Source organism: Cyclopterus lumpus, chromosome 18 (assembly GCF_009769545.1).
Source record: "Cyclopterus lumpus isolate fCycLum1 chromosome 18, fCycLum1.pri, whole genome shotgun sequence".
NCBI lineage: Eukaryota > Metazoa > Chordata > Actinopteri > Perciformes > Cyclopteridae > Cyclopterus > Cyclopterus lumpus.
This window is the reverse complement of record NC_046983.1, coordinates 14,878,428-14,893,561: the sequence shown is the minus strand read 5'-3', so window position 1 is coordinate 14,893,561 and position 15,134 is coordinate 14,878,428. Positions and strand designations below refer to the sequence as shown.

Sequence of the window (15,134 nt, the reverse complement as noted above, 5' to 3'; positions counted from 1 at the left end):
CTTATTTTTTTATGATCTTTTTTCACACATTAATGAGCAAATTTGTCCTTGGTTCAATTGGTCCAGTATGGCTGGATAAACCTGTTGGGGGGGGGGGTTCTATCGGTCAATGCCTAACGGTAACCATACAGGGTCAATGCCTAACGGTTACCATACAGGGTCAATGCCTAACGGTAACCATACAGGGTCAATGCCTAACGGTAACCATACAGGGTCAATGCCTAACGGTTACCATACAGGGTCAATGCCTAACGGTAACCATACAGGGTCAATGCCTAACGGTTACCATACAGGGTCAATGCCTAACGGTAACCATACAGGGTCAATGCCTAACGGTAACCATACAGGGTCAATGCCTAACGGTTACCATACAGGGTCAATGCCTAACGGTAACCATACAGGGTCAATGCCTAACGGTTACCATACAGGGTCAATGCCTAACGGTTACCATACAGGGTCAATGCCTAACGGTAACCATACAGGGTCAATGCCTAACACATAGCACATGGCCCATAAAGCACCACATCTTATATTAGACAACAGCCTCTTAAAGATTAGTTTTGAGGGAAGCATATTTTCTCCTGCATTACTATTGTTTTTGAGGTATTAGCAATATGTTTCCTTTTAATCCTGATCATTATAATGCCATAAGGTTTATTTTCTGAGATTTGACAATGTTCTGTTTCAGCCACAGAGGACATTGCAAAACAGTCTTCACAAGCTGTGTAGTACTCTCCATGGCGAGTCAAATGGCCTTCAAGTTCAATTTGCCTCCAATATTCCTTGATCATCTCTGATCTAATTCCAATTGATTGGACATGATTTGGAAAGGCCCGCACCAGTCTGTCTATATAAGGCATCACAGCTGACTGTGCATAACAGAACAAATAAGCTGTGAGGTGGAAGGAACTGCTAGCGTTGAGGCACGGTCTGAGAAAGAATGAAAGGTTCCCAAGAGCACAGTGGTGTCCATTATTCTTGATATGGAAGAAGTTTGGTACCAAGGGCCACTCTAGCTGAGCTCAGGAGATCCTGTTTGTTGATGGGAGTAACCTCCAGAAGGACAGCCATCATTGCAACACTCCACCAATCAGGGCTTTGTGGCCGAGTGGGCAATACCATCCCGATAGCCATTCTGATGGGCTGTGTTTCAGCAGCAGGGACTGGGGGCCAGGTCAGGGTTGAGGGAAAGCTGAACAGAGCAAAGCACCAAGATCTTCTTTGTGAAAACCTGGTCCAGAAAACTCAGGACTTCACACTGGCCTTCACCTTCCAAAAACCCAAAGCTCACAGCCAAGACACCACGCAGTGGCTGTGGGAAGTCTGAAAATCCCAAACTCCAGGTATGCGAAGCTTGTTGCGTCACACCTCGCTGCCAAGGTGCTTCAACTTAGAACGGATGTTAATTAAAAGTCCCTCACAGGAAATGAAGCTTAGAGACTCTCAGAACAGATACTGTGCTTATATTTCACTATTTCATTTATAAGTTACATTACATTACATTACATGTCATTTAGCTGACGCTTTTATCCAAAGTGACTTACAATAAGTGCATTCAACCATGAGTCCAAACTCAGAACAACAAGAATCAAGCAAGTACAATTTCTTCAATAACGTTAAACTACAGAGTACTATCCGTACGTGCTATTTAAGTGCTACTAAAGTGCTAAACAACAAAGTACTATCCGTAAGTGACATTTAAGTGCTACTAAAGTGCTAAACAACAAAGTGCTATCGGTAAGGGACATTTAAGTGCTACTACGGCATTTAAGTGCTACCTATTCAAGGTATAGTCGAAAAAGATGTGTTTTTAGTTTGCGACGGAAGATGTAGAGACTTTCTGCTGTCCTGATGTCAATGGGGAGCTCGTTCCACCAATGAGGAGCCAGGACAGCAAACAGTCGTGACTTTGTTGAGTGTTTAGCTCGAAGTGAAGGAGCTACAAGCCGATTGGCAGAAGCCGAGCGAAGTGAACGGGCTGGGCCAGCACAAGTTACAGTTACTGGATTTATGAGCCAATATTCATATTACATTTTGAGTGTACAGGACCATTAAACATTAATATTTTTCTAATGACCTCCAGTTACCAAAAGATGTTGGTTGTCTAGAAGTCTATATAAATGACTCTACTTCTCTCTTGATTTATTCCCTCATAAACATTGTAAACATGAGTTTATGGTCTCAATATCTAGTTTCAAGTCTTCTTTAAGCATGGTCGTAGACATTTGGCCGTGTCTGTTCTGGGAGTTGTCCATCTTTCAACCTTACAAATGTAACCCCTCCACTGTGTGTTTTCAGTTCTTGAAAGTTCATATTTTTCAGTTTAGCTTCACCCTCTCATGTGACCTCTGGTTGCAGAAAAACAAGATGGTGATGGCAAAACTCAAGGATTCGAAAGGGCTGGCTACAAACCAATGGTTGAAGTCTGTGATTCTTATATATTGTATGGAATTAACACACTCTTTCATTGTGGCACCATAACTGTGACGAGCCTTACCGTCACCGCACCCTGTTGTTCACCAAGAAGTAGTTCCGGCATGTTCCTTTAAAAGTGGTGTAGTCAGCAACTTGCAGGGTGCACATCAACGTGTCAGTGCTCTCTGGTGGACACGCTCTGTGGAGGAGACCTCAAACCTCCCTGAAGCTGCAACATGGAGACCGATACGGGTATCTACGGGGTGAGCTGTCGCTGTGGCCGTGCCAATGTACCAGTTGGGCTCTAAACTAAATAAAACATATTGTTGGGTCAACACCTGCGAACATCCTAATTTATATTGTGTTATATTTTCAGCTTTAAGTAAAAATAAAGCTTTATTTTGCCATTCAGCTTTTCCATAACTGAAATGAAGAATAACTATCATCAGCTGTTGGCCTGTGAGTCGAGTTCCTTCAGCTTTGAATGGACAGATGCGGAAATAAGTAAATTTCAATTCAATTCAATTCAGTTTATTTTGTTTAGCCCAATATCACAAATTACAAATTTGCCTCAGAGGGCTTTACAATCTGTACACATACGACATCCCTGACCTTTGACCTCACATCGAATCAGGAAAAACTTCCCAAAAAAAACCTTTGACAGGGAAAAAAGGGAAGAAACCTTCAGGAGAGCAACAGAGGAGGATCCCTCTCCCCGGATGGACAGAAGAATAGATGTCATGTGACCAGATGAACAGCATTACAAAGTTACATAAACACATTACATGAATATGACAATGTATGAATGGAACTCCAATCCATGAAACAGAAGGAGGTAGAGAGGAGGGGGGGCGGGGCATCAGCAGGGCCAACGCGGGAGGCCGGTTCACCAGCATCAGACACCTCCAGGTCCAATGGACCCTATGAGACGTGAAGTCACAAAGACTCCGGGGAAGAAGCAGAGTTAATAAGGTGCAATGGAGAGATGTAAATTCATCCATAAGGAGAGAGAGAAGATGAGATAGGTGCTCAGTGTATCCTAAAACATCCCCCAGCAGCCTATAAGCCTATAGCAGCATATCAAGGGGCTGGACCAGGGCAAACCTGATTCAGCCCTAACTATAAGCACTATTAAAGAGGAAAGTCTTAAGTCTATTCTTAAATGAGGTGACTGTGTCTGCCTCCCGGACTGAAAGTGGAAGCTGGTTCCATAAAAGAGGAGCTTGATAACTGAAGGCTCTTGCTCCCATCCTACTTTTTAGGACTCTAGGAACCACAAGTAGCCCCGCATTTAGTGAGCGCAGCTCTCTAGTGGGGCAATATGGTACTACAAGCTCCTTAAGATATGATGGTGCATCACCAATCAAGGCTTTGTAGGTGAGGAGAAGAATTTTAAATATGATTCTTGATTTTACAGGGAGCCAGTGCAGAGCAGCTAATACAGGAGTCATGTGATCTCTTTTCTTAGTTTTTGTGAGTACACGAGCTGCAGCATTCTGGATCAACTGGAGGGATTTAAGAGACTTATTAGAGCAGCCTGATAATAAGGAGTTGCAGTAATCTAGTCTGGAAGTAACAAACGCGTGGACCAACTTTTCTGCATCTTTTTGAGACAAGATAGATAATACAGAAATTCCTTTTCTTCACCACAACCTCAAATCAGTGGTTCCCAATCCTTTTGTACAACTAGATGAGAACCCCTTCCCCCTTTTTAACTGAAATAGCTTCACAATATGATCAATTTATTAACTAGATGATGCAGCAATGATTTAAGGAAGAAGAAATATCATGATTTTGTGTGCTAAATATGCATTATTACCTCTAGTGGTAGTCCCCCAGTCTGGGAATCAATGCGTAAGATCATTCAAACTGTCTAGGCCTATCACAATAATTACATTATTGATTTTTCTTACAATATATATAGAAACATACCTCAATATTGTCTGTTGTGTTTACATGTGTGTTAAACAACAGAATGCCCACATGTTTGGTAATGGAGCCCAAGAGTCCATGTTGTTTCATTGTTTTGGTTGTTCCTCATTTTGTCATTTATTTAGGTTATTTATTTTTCACATTCCAATTCAAATATCCTAATATTCTTCAGAATTCAAAGTAAATTGCAATTTATTAAGGGTGTAATTGCATCATTATGCTATTACACTATCATTATATCAGAGGCATACAATAACAACAACAAAATTGATTACAATAATCTCATCCAACACTTTTTAATGTATTTATTATATTACTGAAGCTTAGTCCTTCTGCTGAACCAGTAGCCCCTCCCATCATAGTCCAGTCTGACTGCTGTTCACCGTTTCATCTTCTGGCTCGTCCTCGGCTCTTCCTCCACTGTTCCCTCAGGTTCTTCTTATGTTCTTCTTGAGGCGGTCTCTCCTCTGTCTGGGTCTCGGGTTCTGGACCGTGGTGGTGGGCTGACTCTGTCTCAGCCACCCCCTGCAGCTCCCGGGGCCCAGCGTCCAGGCGGAACAGAGTGGGGACCCGACCCAGGATGGGATTCTTCTCCTGGAGGCCGGAGATCCACTGGTTGAGGACGGCCTGTTCTCCCCGGCCGGTCATACACATGGCGAAGACCGGACCCTCGTCCACTGGATACGAGACACACAACAGCTGCATGACACACTCAGCGAGAGATTTCCTGTGCTTTCATTCTCACCAGGAATAATCACAACAATCTATTTGACAGCTTTGGTGTCTTACGATCTTCCACGTCGAAGTTCTCTTCGTCCCCGAGGTCACGGTCCAAATCCAGTTCAAGCTGCAGAGGATAGTCCAAACACCTCTCTGGATCAAAGGGCTCCTCGACCTGTGGAGGGGGCACAAAGCTACAGCTGTATGAACTTCAATGCTTCCTTCTCTTATTCTTGAGCTTCGGTAAAGATCACACGATTCCTTGATAACTCGCAATCTCAAACCATCGGTTTCTTACCTTCTCGTCGGGCGGTGTGGGGTCAGCCCTGAGGACGTAGTAGTACACACATGTCTTCCTCAGCCACAGAGGGAAGGGGCCCTCGACAAACACCGGCCTGCTCGGGTTGTGCTTGGCCAGCAGCTCCACCTGGCCGGGGCTCTGGATACCTGGTGTCAACACAGGAAGGAAGGAAGGAAAGAAAACAAAGACAATGACCAATATATATATATATATATATATTCAGACGTCTTTTTATATCCACTTAGTAAACACAACTCCAGAAAACCACTATAAACAGCTTCCATACCTACTATATGTGGAAGTGTGATCTTCTCTCCGCTCTCTGTAATGTCTGTACAGGGCAGCTAAAGGGAAGAGAGAGAAAAAACATGACATCATTATTGGAAAAAACTAATTTGGTTCCTGGTGACAATAAAGTAAAAGAGAAAGCAAAGACAAAAAACTCAAACAAAACATGACAAACTTGTGCATGACAATCTTAACAGTCTTTCCATGCTATTCAGAACACTGTGGTTTGTTAAAAGCTCTGGAAAAATCCAGTAAGTGGACCTTTACTTAAGGTTTCAGCTGAAAATGGAGAGAGCCAGAAAGACAAACTATACAACATGTATTTCTGTTTTAAATGGCCATAAACAAACACCATTTCCCACAAGCCCCGGACTGCCGTTGACTAAAAGATCACCAGCTTGACAGACCGAGACCAGTCGAGTAGCGAGCTATTCAATTCAATTCAGTTTATTTTGTAGAGCGCAAAATCACAAATGTGCCTCAGAGGGCTTTACAATCTGTACACATACGACATCCCTGACCTTTGACCTCACATCGGATCAGGAGCTATTTCAGCTATGAAAACAGACAGGGAATAACTAAAGGCTGGATGTTTTTCAGCCAGAAAAGATGACGCTCACCAACTGTGCAAGTCATGCTAGAGCTTAGCATGAAGCTAGGCCGGCCTGAGCTCTGTACTTCACACGCAGACATGTGATCGATGCCCGTCTGACCGTCTCGTTCTGAGAGAAAGTAAAGCGACTTATTTCACCGATCTGAAGCGCACGGTCGTACCTGGTGGACGGTGGCTTTAGCGTCCCGGTCATGAGCGATGCGGGTCAGGCTGAAGCGAGCCAGGTCCACTGGGTCTTCAGGCAGATGCTGGGGGATGGGGAAGGGGTTTACGTGCTTGAATCTGGGGAACCAGTACATGATGCGCTGGTACTTCCTCACGGGGTGGCCCTTCTCTCCAAAGATCTGGACCAGCAGGACTTTGGTCTCTATGTTGGGCATGATACCTGAAACACAATCATTTAGACAAATCCAGTCCAGGGACTCCACGAGCTTCGCCTGCGCCCCGTTAACAGACACCCACCGTAGTTCTCCATCTGCTCCAGTAGCTGCAGTCCACACTCCTGCTGCCGGGGATAGTGGTTAAACATCCGCTGGATAAAGTTCCTGGGCACAAACACCTCTTTGGGGAAAACTTCCAGCAGCCTGTTGTAGACCGCCAGGTCTCTCTCCACGCCAAACTCCGGCATCTTATTCAAAGCGGCGTAGATGAACTCCACGTGACCCCGCCGCCTCACGTCCCCCTTGATGAAGACGTCCACCACCTTGTTGAACGTGGCCTTGGTTTTTACCTCTTTGGCCACACGCTCAAACAGGTCGTCGTGGACGACCACAGACTTGTCCCCCTTTTTGTCATCCTCGTTGATGAACTCCGCGGGTACAGGTGGACCCTTGGCATGCGCCGGGCTGCCGTGGAAACATCTCAGCACCTACAATTGGTTGGCAGGAAGAACAAAAGGCAGATTGTATTGTGATAAATGCAGCTTGGTGGGTGGACTGCGTCTAGAACTGAAGACTCATCTTTGAGGTCTGAGTGACTCGTATGTGCTGTTTCTCCCTTCGATTATAATGCAAACAGCGTTGAATGCATCTGGTCCGATGAGTGGAGGTTAAGGTTGTTCTGAGTTTGTACTCATGGTTGAATGCACTTATTGTAAGTCGCTTTGGATAAAAGCGTCAGCTAAATGTAATGTAAAGTGCACCTGGTGCTGGGTGCTGCGCAGCGGGTTCGGCTGTCTGGAAGAGGCGGACTGGAGCAGAGCGCCGTACTGGGCAGCAGACCTGGCGGACTGGAGCAGGCAGCGGGCCCGCTTCATGGTGCAGCCATCACACCGACTCACAGGGAACAGAACTGCAGCGGGACAACGCACACAGCTCCTCAGTACACCCACAGCAACGCTCTGTGGTTGTGATGCTGCCTGCAGAGCAGTTTAAAATGTACTATAATGCATTATTAGTAATGCACTTGCTTTATTCATAAACGTTCTTAGCATATGAGAGGGGGGATTAGAGCAAATGACCATTAAGACCAGATATTCTTTAAAACTTGACTGGTGTACATTTTAGACGGACATATTTAGGCTCGCGCGTTGCCCCTAACTCCGATACTCACCATTAATGATGACGACCGCACGAAGAACTTCTAGAAGGTCTCCTTCAGAAATCAACCTCCCGTGGACGCCTCCATGATGTAAAGCCGGCGGAACTTCCCGGTCCTACACGCAATCGCGTCCCCCCACAAACAACAGACATATTAGCGCGAACAATTGTTCCGCAACCCTGTTCTGTGCATGGTCTGTATGGTTCTGTACAGTAGACACACTTTGTGTTCCACATTCCTCAAAGGGGGACAGTCATGAAGGTGTTATGGCGCCGGTTTTGCGTAATGATATTTTCAGAATGTAATTAACGTTAGCTGATGGGGCAAAATAAGAGCAAATGTGTGCTAGGCAAACACATGTGTTACACGTTAAAGCTAAGATTAAATAAAACATAGAATGCATATTTATTACCGTATTTCTGGTCGTAACTAATGCGTTACACGGTTTGGTGTTGCACTACACAACCCCGCCGCGTGGCGGCGGCAAAGGGCTACCAAACAAACACACACTCGCAGCTTTTATTTGAGGCGCTGCGGTGGAGCCTGAAAATGTTGCGTTGCAACTTTGATCCTGCGTTGTCCTGGCACGTTACACCTCCTGCGTTACACTGCGTGAGCGGAGTCATGTGTAAAGCTAATAGACAACTTTCATATTCATAACGCATCTCTTCATCAACAACTAGCATGAAGCTAGCCATAGTGAGGTGAGTGACTTCCGGTGGGCACTGTGAATACCTCAGCTACCGAGGTGTTTGTTGTTTTAAAATCGTTATCTTATGTACTTTCATACATGTCATGGTATAGTCTAACGTAACATTCACTGTGTTTAGGAATGTGTTTTAATATTTGTTATATTCTCTTATAAACCGTAGCGCTTTATTTGCACGAAATCTGGCCCCGTTTCCGGTCTCCTCGTCGCTAAAGCTGCGGGTTTGACACTCCTGTCCCCAGAGTGTGACTTGTGACACTCCTCTCAGCGTGGAAAACACACCTCGCTCCGGCTTTACCTCTCAATAAACTTCCCACAAGTTACACGCCGTGTTATGGATTCCTCTACGAACAGCCTGGGTGAGTGGAGCAGCGGAGAAAACGTCTCGTGTGTGTTTCTGTTTGACAAACATGCAACAAGGAAACTTGAGTGATTGTTGGGATGTCGCTCACATGCTGACGGAGGAAACGCAATACTACACCACACTACTGCTTATGCGTGTTGTTTGGCTGCACGTGTCGGGAAAGATGTCGTGTAGCATTACAACTGTAAAGTCCGACTCTTAAAGCAGCTTGTAATGTCAGATAGTGGTACAGTTGTCTCGCGGTGCTTCCTGCCGCATTCTTTGATCTCTTTTTTGTTTTTTTAAATTCAGCTCTAATTGGACCGTGAAGCAACGCCATGTGAACATGAATTCCCCTGCTCGGTGCGGGCGGTGTTGCAAGCTGCCAGCAGCACTTGTGTAACGTTTGGTGTGCTTGGTCAACAGCTTCTGCCGCTGGCTCGACGGTCGGAGCGCGTGATGGTTCAGCCTCGCATTCAAACAGCTGTCTTTATGTTGGCACGCGGGGTCAAGGTATATTTGAGACGTGACTAACTTTTTATTTAGTCCCATCTGTCCTGCTCTGTGGGGACACTCAACTGGCAGCGGAGGGGATGAGCTCTGGGAAGCCTGTTGGAGGGAAGTTCTGCCCCCCTCGTGGCTGTGTTTTCAGCAGCAGTAGTATGCAAAGTACACGATATGGTGTGAGTGTGTACGTATCATATTTAGCACTGTATATGATGTTTTAACAGGTGCAGGTAAAACTGTAATGACATATTGGCACATTTTGCTCAAAGTCCAGTTGACTGAGTGCTTCAGAAGCTCTACCTGCTCTGGATCCCCCACAATGCCCTTTGCTTTCAAAGAGCTATAAGAAATGTTGCACAATGCAGATGTTTGTTGCACATCTGTGGGCCCTGCTGTCCCACTGCTGTGTGTTTACTTTCCTTCTAAATGGGCGGGGCAGCGAGGCCTAGGGGAACAGTAAATATCAGACGGGATGCTCTGTGGGCAACGCTGCTGCAGGGGAATGGACAAGAAAAACCGAGGTTAGAGGCTCGGTAAGGATGTCTGTCTTTTTAATAAGACTTCTCTTGCTCTGACGCTTCATCATGACGGGATTTAGCCAGTTTGAAAAGCTGTAGTACAATCATGTTCAGTCAGCCCTGTTGTGCATCTGCTCCTTCCTGTGTGTCATCGTCAGCTGACCGGCTCGCCCATATCAGGGGTCAGGTGATGTGAAGGACTCATTGTTGTAGTTTGTGACGCTCCGATAACAAGAAGACACCAATAGGCTTCTCCACTCGTATCATGTATGACATGCAGGCAGCTGATAGATGTTCGTATGCCGGTACAGCTGTAGTGGATCCACAGTCACCCACCACAATACTCATTTTAGATATAACTATTACCAACCACTTCTGATGACTGAGAAACGTGCATCTTCAGGTCGCTGGACGGTCCATGGTGGCCTGTAATGGACATCAATATAGTAAAAGCATAAGGGGATGACGGGTGGGGCAGAAGGCACAGTTCATATTAATTAACCATGACCTTGAACAGGAGGAACATGGTATCAGCTGCTGTGCATTCAATGCTTTTGGAAATGCAGTTTATTAGCTTGCTGCCTAACAGTATCGCAACAAGAGAAGGGGAGCCTGTAAACTGCTCCGTACAGCCACATACATCCATAACGGTACATAAACAATACATGTACAGACATACAGAATCAGTATAAATCAGAGCGTGACACTGAGTTATTAATTTGGTTGTCAGGGGGCAGGCATTGCCAAAACTGAAAATAGGGTTGCCATTTTTAGTCACATAATATTTTGAGTAAATAAGATACTAAGAAATATTACATTTACACACTTGCTTTCAGTAATTTCCCATCCAGCACAAAGATGCTGGAAGGCTTTATCTGACTGAAATAGCTATATTTAAATATCACAAATGCAACAAATATTAAAATAATAAAATGTGTGTGTATATGTGTGTGTGTGTGTATGTATGTGTGTATATATATATATATATATATATATATATATATATATATATATATATATATATATATATATTGTGGAGAATTTGCTGTCTTTATTTCTTATAAAGTTTGTGCCACTGACAATTTACTGTCGAGTTTTGGCACATTTATGTAACCACCTTGTTCCCTGTATTTATGCAAATAGGAAGCTAGAACGCATCACTTAAGTCCAGATAGATATTCCCTAGAAAAGAACGACAGGTACTAGAGACTGAAGCGGTGTCCCCCAAAAAGAAGCAAATCTTTTCTAAACATGTTTACTCTACTTTTAGACATTAAACAAAACTACCAACTCACATCCTCTATAATTTCCTCTCCCACTGGTCAACCAATTCCTTGCATACACAATTGAGTACACGATGAGAAGTGTGCCAATTCCACAATCCATAGTTTACAGTATCTTCTATATTTAGTAATTGTTAGTGCTTTTACAGTTAGTGTGAGAAACCAGTGTATGATTTGTGGTCTAGTGCCAAGATGAGATTATGCAATGTACGTGCCAGATGTCAGTCATACCGCAGCTCTGGAATGCCACTGCCTATTACATTTCACTGAGTGTGAACACACCGTTTTTACACAGATTTAGTATTTTTATTTGTTAAATTGTTTTGCATTTTCTTTTCACTGCCAACTGCAGCTTGAACGGTTTTGCGTCCCTGTGTCTCTTGGTGCATTGTGGGACAGCCCTGTCACTCAAAAAGCAAGTGGCTTCTCACCTTGTTGTAACAGGCAGTGATGATGCAATAAGAACCATGTTTTATTAACGCAGACTTATCCTGTAATAACACATGGATTTGTGGACAGAGAGCAAGCTGTGCCGAGATCAGCAGGAAGTTGCATCAGCAGATGGCAGTTGTAATATGGCCTCTCTTCTGCCGTCTGGAGGGACAAACGTCTTCTTGGTTGTGGCACAAATGCTGTTTCTGGTTAGATTCACACTTGTTTTGGCTAGTTATTGTTTTTATTAATTGGATAGAAAATTCCTGTTTTTGAAACAAATCTGCCAATTTCTGCTATACTAAACAATTCAAATGACTTCCAGGCCTCGTCTCTTTTGCATGACGTTCCATTTGAGCTGCCACCAAACATACAATTCAGAAGGAACAAAAAAACCAAAACACCCATCTCATCGTGGATGTAAGCTCAGTCCCCCGAAGAGAAATGCTTTCTGGTTATTAAATCAGTAAGTAAACCCGGTTGCTCTTCTTCCAGTGAGAGATTCATGTTCCAGGAGTCAACAGACGAGCTCACTTCTGTTATCTGTACGCAGAGCAAGCCTGGTCTTGCATCATGTCTGTATCTGCTTCAGCCAGATATGACAGTTAGATCTGCGACAGCATGTTGACCTGCTGCCAGCGCTGTTAGCATTTCCTGTGTCCTCTGGCTTTCTGCCAGTTATTTTGAGATGCTTTTGTCCTCTAAGACTGGCTGGTGATCAGCAGGCGCACCACGTAGGCTGCCTTTGAATCGCTCGCTGCTGAAGGATTCCATTAAGAAGCGTGATGGCTCCAAGTGATCAAAAGGTTCTAGTGCCGTTGATGGGAATCAATGTTTTGGGTTTTACGTTTCGCAGAAACCGCTTCCTTAAAGCCCAGATGAATATTTATTTATTTATCTATTTTTTGGGGGGGTTATATCGAAATCCAATTGTCTTTTATTCCTGTAAAATATGACGTGTGCTTACGGAAGCTAGCACCAATTTCAACCAATAGTATCATGACATCCAGCCATCAATAAATCTGCAAGTTTGAGCCACAAGGGAGGTGTGTGCTTACATTCTAAGCCCGCCCACCTTTTAGAAGCCCAATCAAATGCAAAGATTTTGACACAGCTGGTAGGAAGCTCGAGCTGTGTCTGTCTGCTGCTGAGCAGGAATACTAATAATTCCACCAGTGGGATTATCAGAGCGTTGTCCATGAAAACAGCTGCTGCTGGAAACCAAATCAATGAGCTAAAATATGATGAACGGTTCTCATTTAGCAATAATTAATTGCTGCATTAATTTAGCAATAAATAATTACTGCAGCTTAACCAACTCTCTCTGGTGGCCTTAGAGGTCCTTGGGACATCTTTTTGACAGAGGCCTTTTTTGACTTGTGACGACCCTCTGCCACTGACTGTTACACCTGCATGTGGGCGTGGCAGAAGGGTGGGGACACCTGAATTAATTAGCAGTACTCGCACCACATGGGCCTTGTGTGCCAGTGCTGCTGTTAAAAGGCCCTCTGGTCTCAGTTGGTGTCTCCCTCTCCACCCTTAGACACCAATTTGGCTCTTTGTTAAAGATTATGGTTTGTCTCTATACTATACAACATTACATACAGTCACACTTTCCACTCATGCACTCCCCTCCACTGCTGAAAGTACTGACTCAACACGCCATTGTTAGATTACGTTGTGTTTTGTGTTATCAAAGTTAAATAAATCCTACTCTGTGTGTGTGTATGTATCCCCTTTTTTGTCGTAGCCGTCGGCCCGGATTGTGACTTACTCTATTAATTTTTTAGGGCCTACAAATTATAATTTTATTTTCCACTTTCGCTGAGTTAAATGTTTTAATCTGCATCGGTAAGAAATACCAAATATTTGCTAATTTTTTTAATTTTAAATGGCTAAAGAGATGAAAATGTTAAATTATTTCCTGAAAACTAAATGCTGGGATTCTTTTTTCACGGGTCAGGATATATCAATGAACAGTTTCAGAAAATATTAAATACTATAAATATAATTTTCCATTTGAACCAACATCAGTCTCACAGCCTCGTTTTTCTCTACAACATATAAGTCCTGCACCTCAACACGTTTCCCAGATATGATGCTGCTCTCTGTTTCAGTTCTCAGATGAAACTCAGATCTCAGTGCAGGGGCGTACAGGAAGTTGAGCGCAGGCCAAAAGATCGAGAGCAGCAAGCGGGGCGCTTCGGGACAAACGGCGTCTGTCGGTGGTTGAGGGCATTATGTAGAGAAAATGGGTGGGTGGACACTGTGAGAATATGTTTTCATGTGACACTCGCATGAAAACATATTCTCACAAACTGTCACAGGAGATATGTTTCAAGACTGATACTGATATTTTAGCTCCCGTTGCATGCAAATAAAGGCTGTATCTTTCATTTGTGGGACTCTGATGTGGAGAAGCTGCAGTAACCCAGATGACCAACAGATTTAGTTGGATAAAAAGTCAAATGGAGGGCATGCTAGGCTAATTTATATCTGGCTCTAATCAAGCTGGACGAAAAGGGAAATCTTTGAACACTGGCGCATCGACCGGTTGGACAAGAAAGACTGAAGCTGTTCACAGACCCTCAACAAAAGACTCTCACCAGTCCAAGAGTGTGTGGCTGTGCAGCCAGTCAGGCAGCCAACCTCCCACAAGACCTGGAATGACCTTTCAGAAAAGTGAAAATCAAATGCAGGATTTGTAATGCAATTCTTATGCTGTTTTTCTTTTTTAGGATCATTGGATACTTGTGGCTTCTCATGTGAATAACCCCAAACTCTCTGAGTTCTTGTAGGAGTTGTGATTCACCAGCAAAGTGTGTATGTGTTTTGGTGAATTGATCTGATTCATTGGCTCACTCCCAATCAGTTCTTCTGGGTACCTCGTGTCCCAGCAGGGGGGGACACAGTCCTAAGTCTCCTTCGAGTCTACCACATACATGTAGGCCAAACTCCCATGACTCATCCACCAGGCCAACGTAACTCGTAGGTATCCCACTAAATAACATTGTGTGGTATGCATGTAATCATAAACGAGGATTAAAAAGAGAGCAAAAGCACAACAGGGCGTGTGGGTAGATCGGTACAAAAGCTGGCAATCTTTTAGCCACATGAGAAGTCAACGGTACTTCATTAACAGCACTTCCGTAGTTATTTAAACCCAAACGATGATCTTTTCCTTTTGTTGCCTAAACCGAACTAATCGCATATATGGTATGAATTGTTGTATGAGGATACGTAGAACAGTACTGTAGGTCAACTTTGGTCACATCACAGCCTCATTACTGGGTTTACTTAAAGCCCCTAAAACATGGTTTGGATTCTTAATTATTACTCTGTAACATCACGTGTTCATCAATAGTAGGTTTGTAACAAAAAATGTGACAGGAGCTTGAGATTAGTCGACATTACAGGCCAAAACATTCCAAACACAAAGTGCTTGTTAGAGCCAAGAAGATGCAATAAGAGTCTCTTGTCCACCATGTTTGATTTGCATGAATCATTTCCTGTTACTTCTGCATGCTGCTGCTT

At 44.0% G+C, this 15,134-nt stretch overlaps 2 protein-coding genes across 3 annotated transcripts in view; one reads left to right on the top strand and one right to left on the bottom strand.

Annotated features, from left to right (window-relative positions):
* Positions 1-4,431: 4,431 nt before the first annotated feature.
* On the bottom strand, positions 4,432-8,265 carry ecsit (ECSIT signaling integrator). Its single transcript, XM_034557820.1, has 9 exons — positions 8,221-8,265; positions 7,821-7,923; positions 7,411-7,559; positions 6,732-7,137; positions 6,431-6,654; positions 5,655-5,712; positions 5,366-5,514; positions 5,137-5,242; positions 4,432-5,024 (listed from the first exon to the last, which is right to left on the bottom strand). Exons 3-9 carry the CDS (start codon positions 7,522-7,524, stop codon positions 4,735-4,737), a joined length of 1,347 nt encoding a protein of 448 aa, XP_034413711.1. The 5' UTR covers positions 7,525-7,559; positions 7,821-7,923; positions 8,221-8,265; the 3' UTR covers positions 4,432-4,734.
* Positions 8,266-8,353: 88 nt separating this feature from the next.
* Positions 8,354-15,134, top strand: part of eml3 (EMAP like 3) — a 46,380-nt gene continuing 39,599 nt past the window's right edge. For both annotated transcript variants that reach the window (XM_034557654.1, XM_034557653.1), the window contains exons 1-2: positions 8,354-8,512; positions 8,681-8,876. In XM_034557654.1, the coding sequence (XP_034413545.1) occupies positions 8,852-8,876 (25 nt within the window). In that variant the 5' untranslated portion in view covers positions 8,354-8,512; positions 8,681-8,851. The remainder of the gene's footprint in view (positions 8,513-8,680; positions 8,877-15,134) is intronic.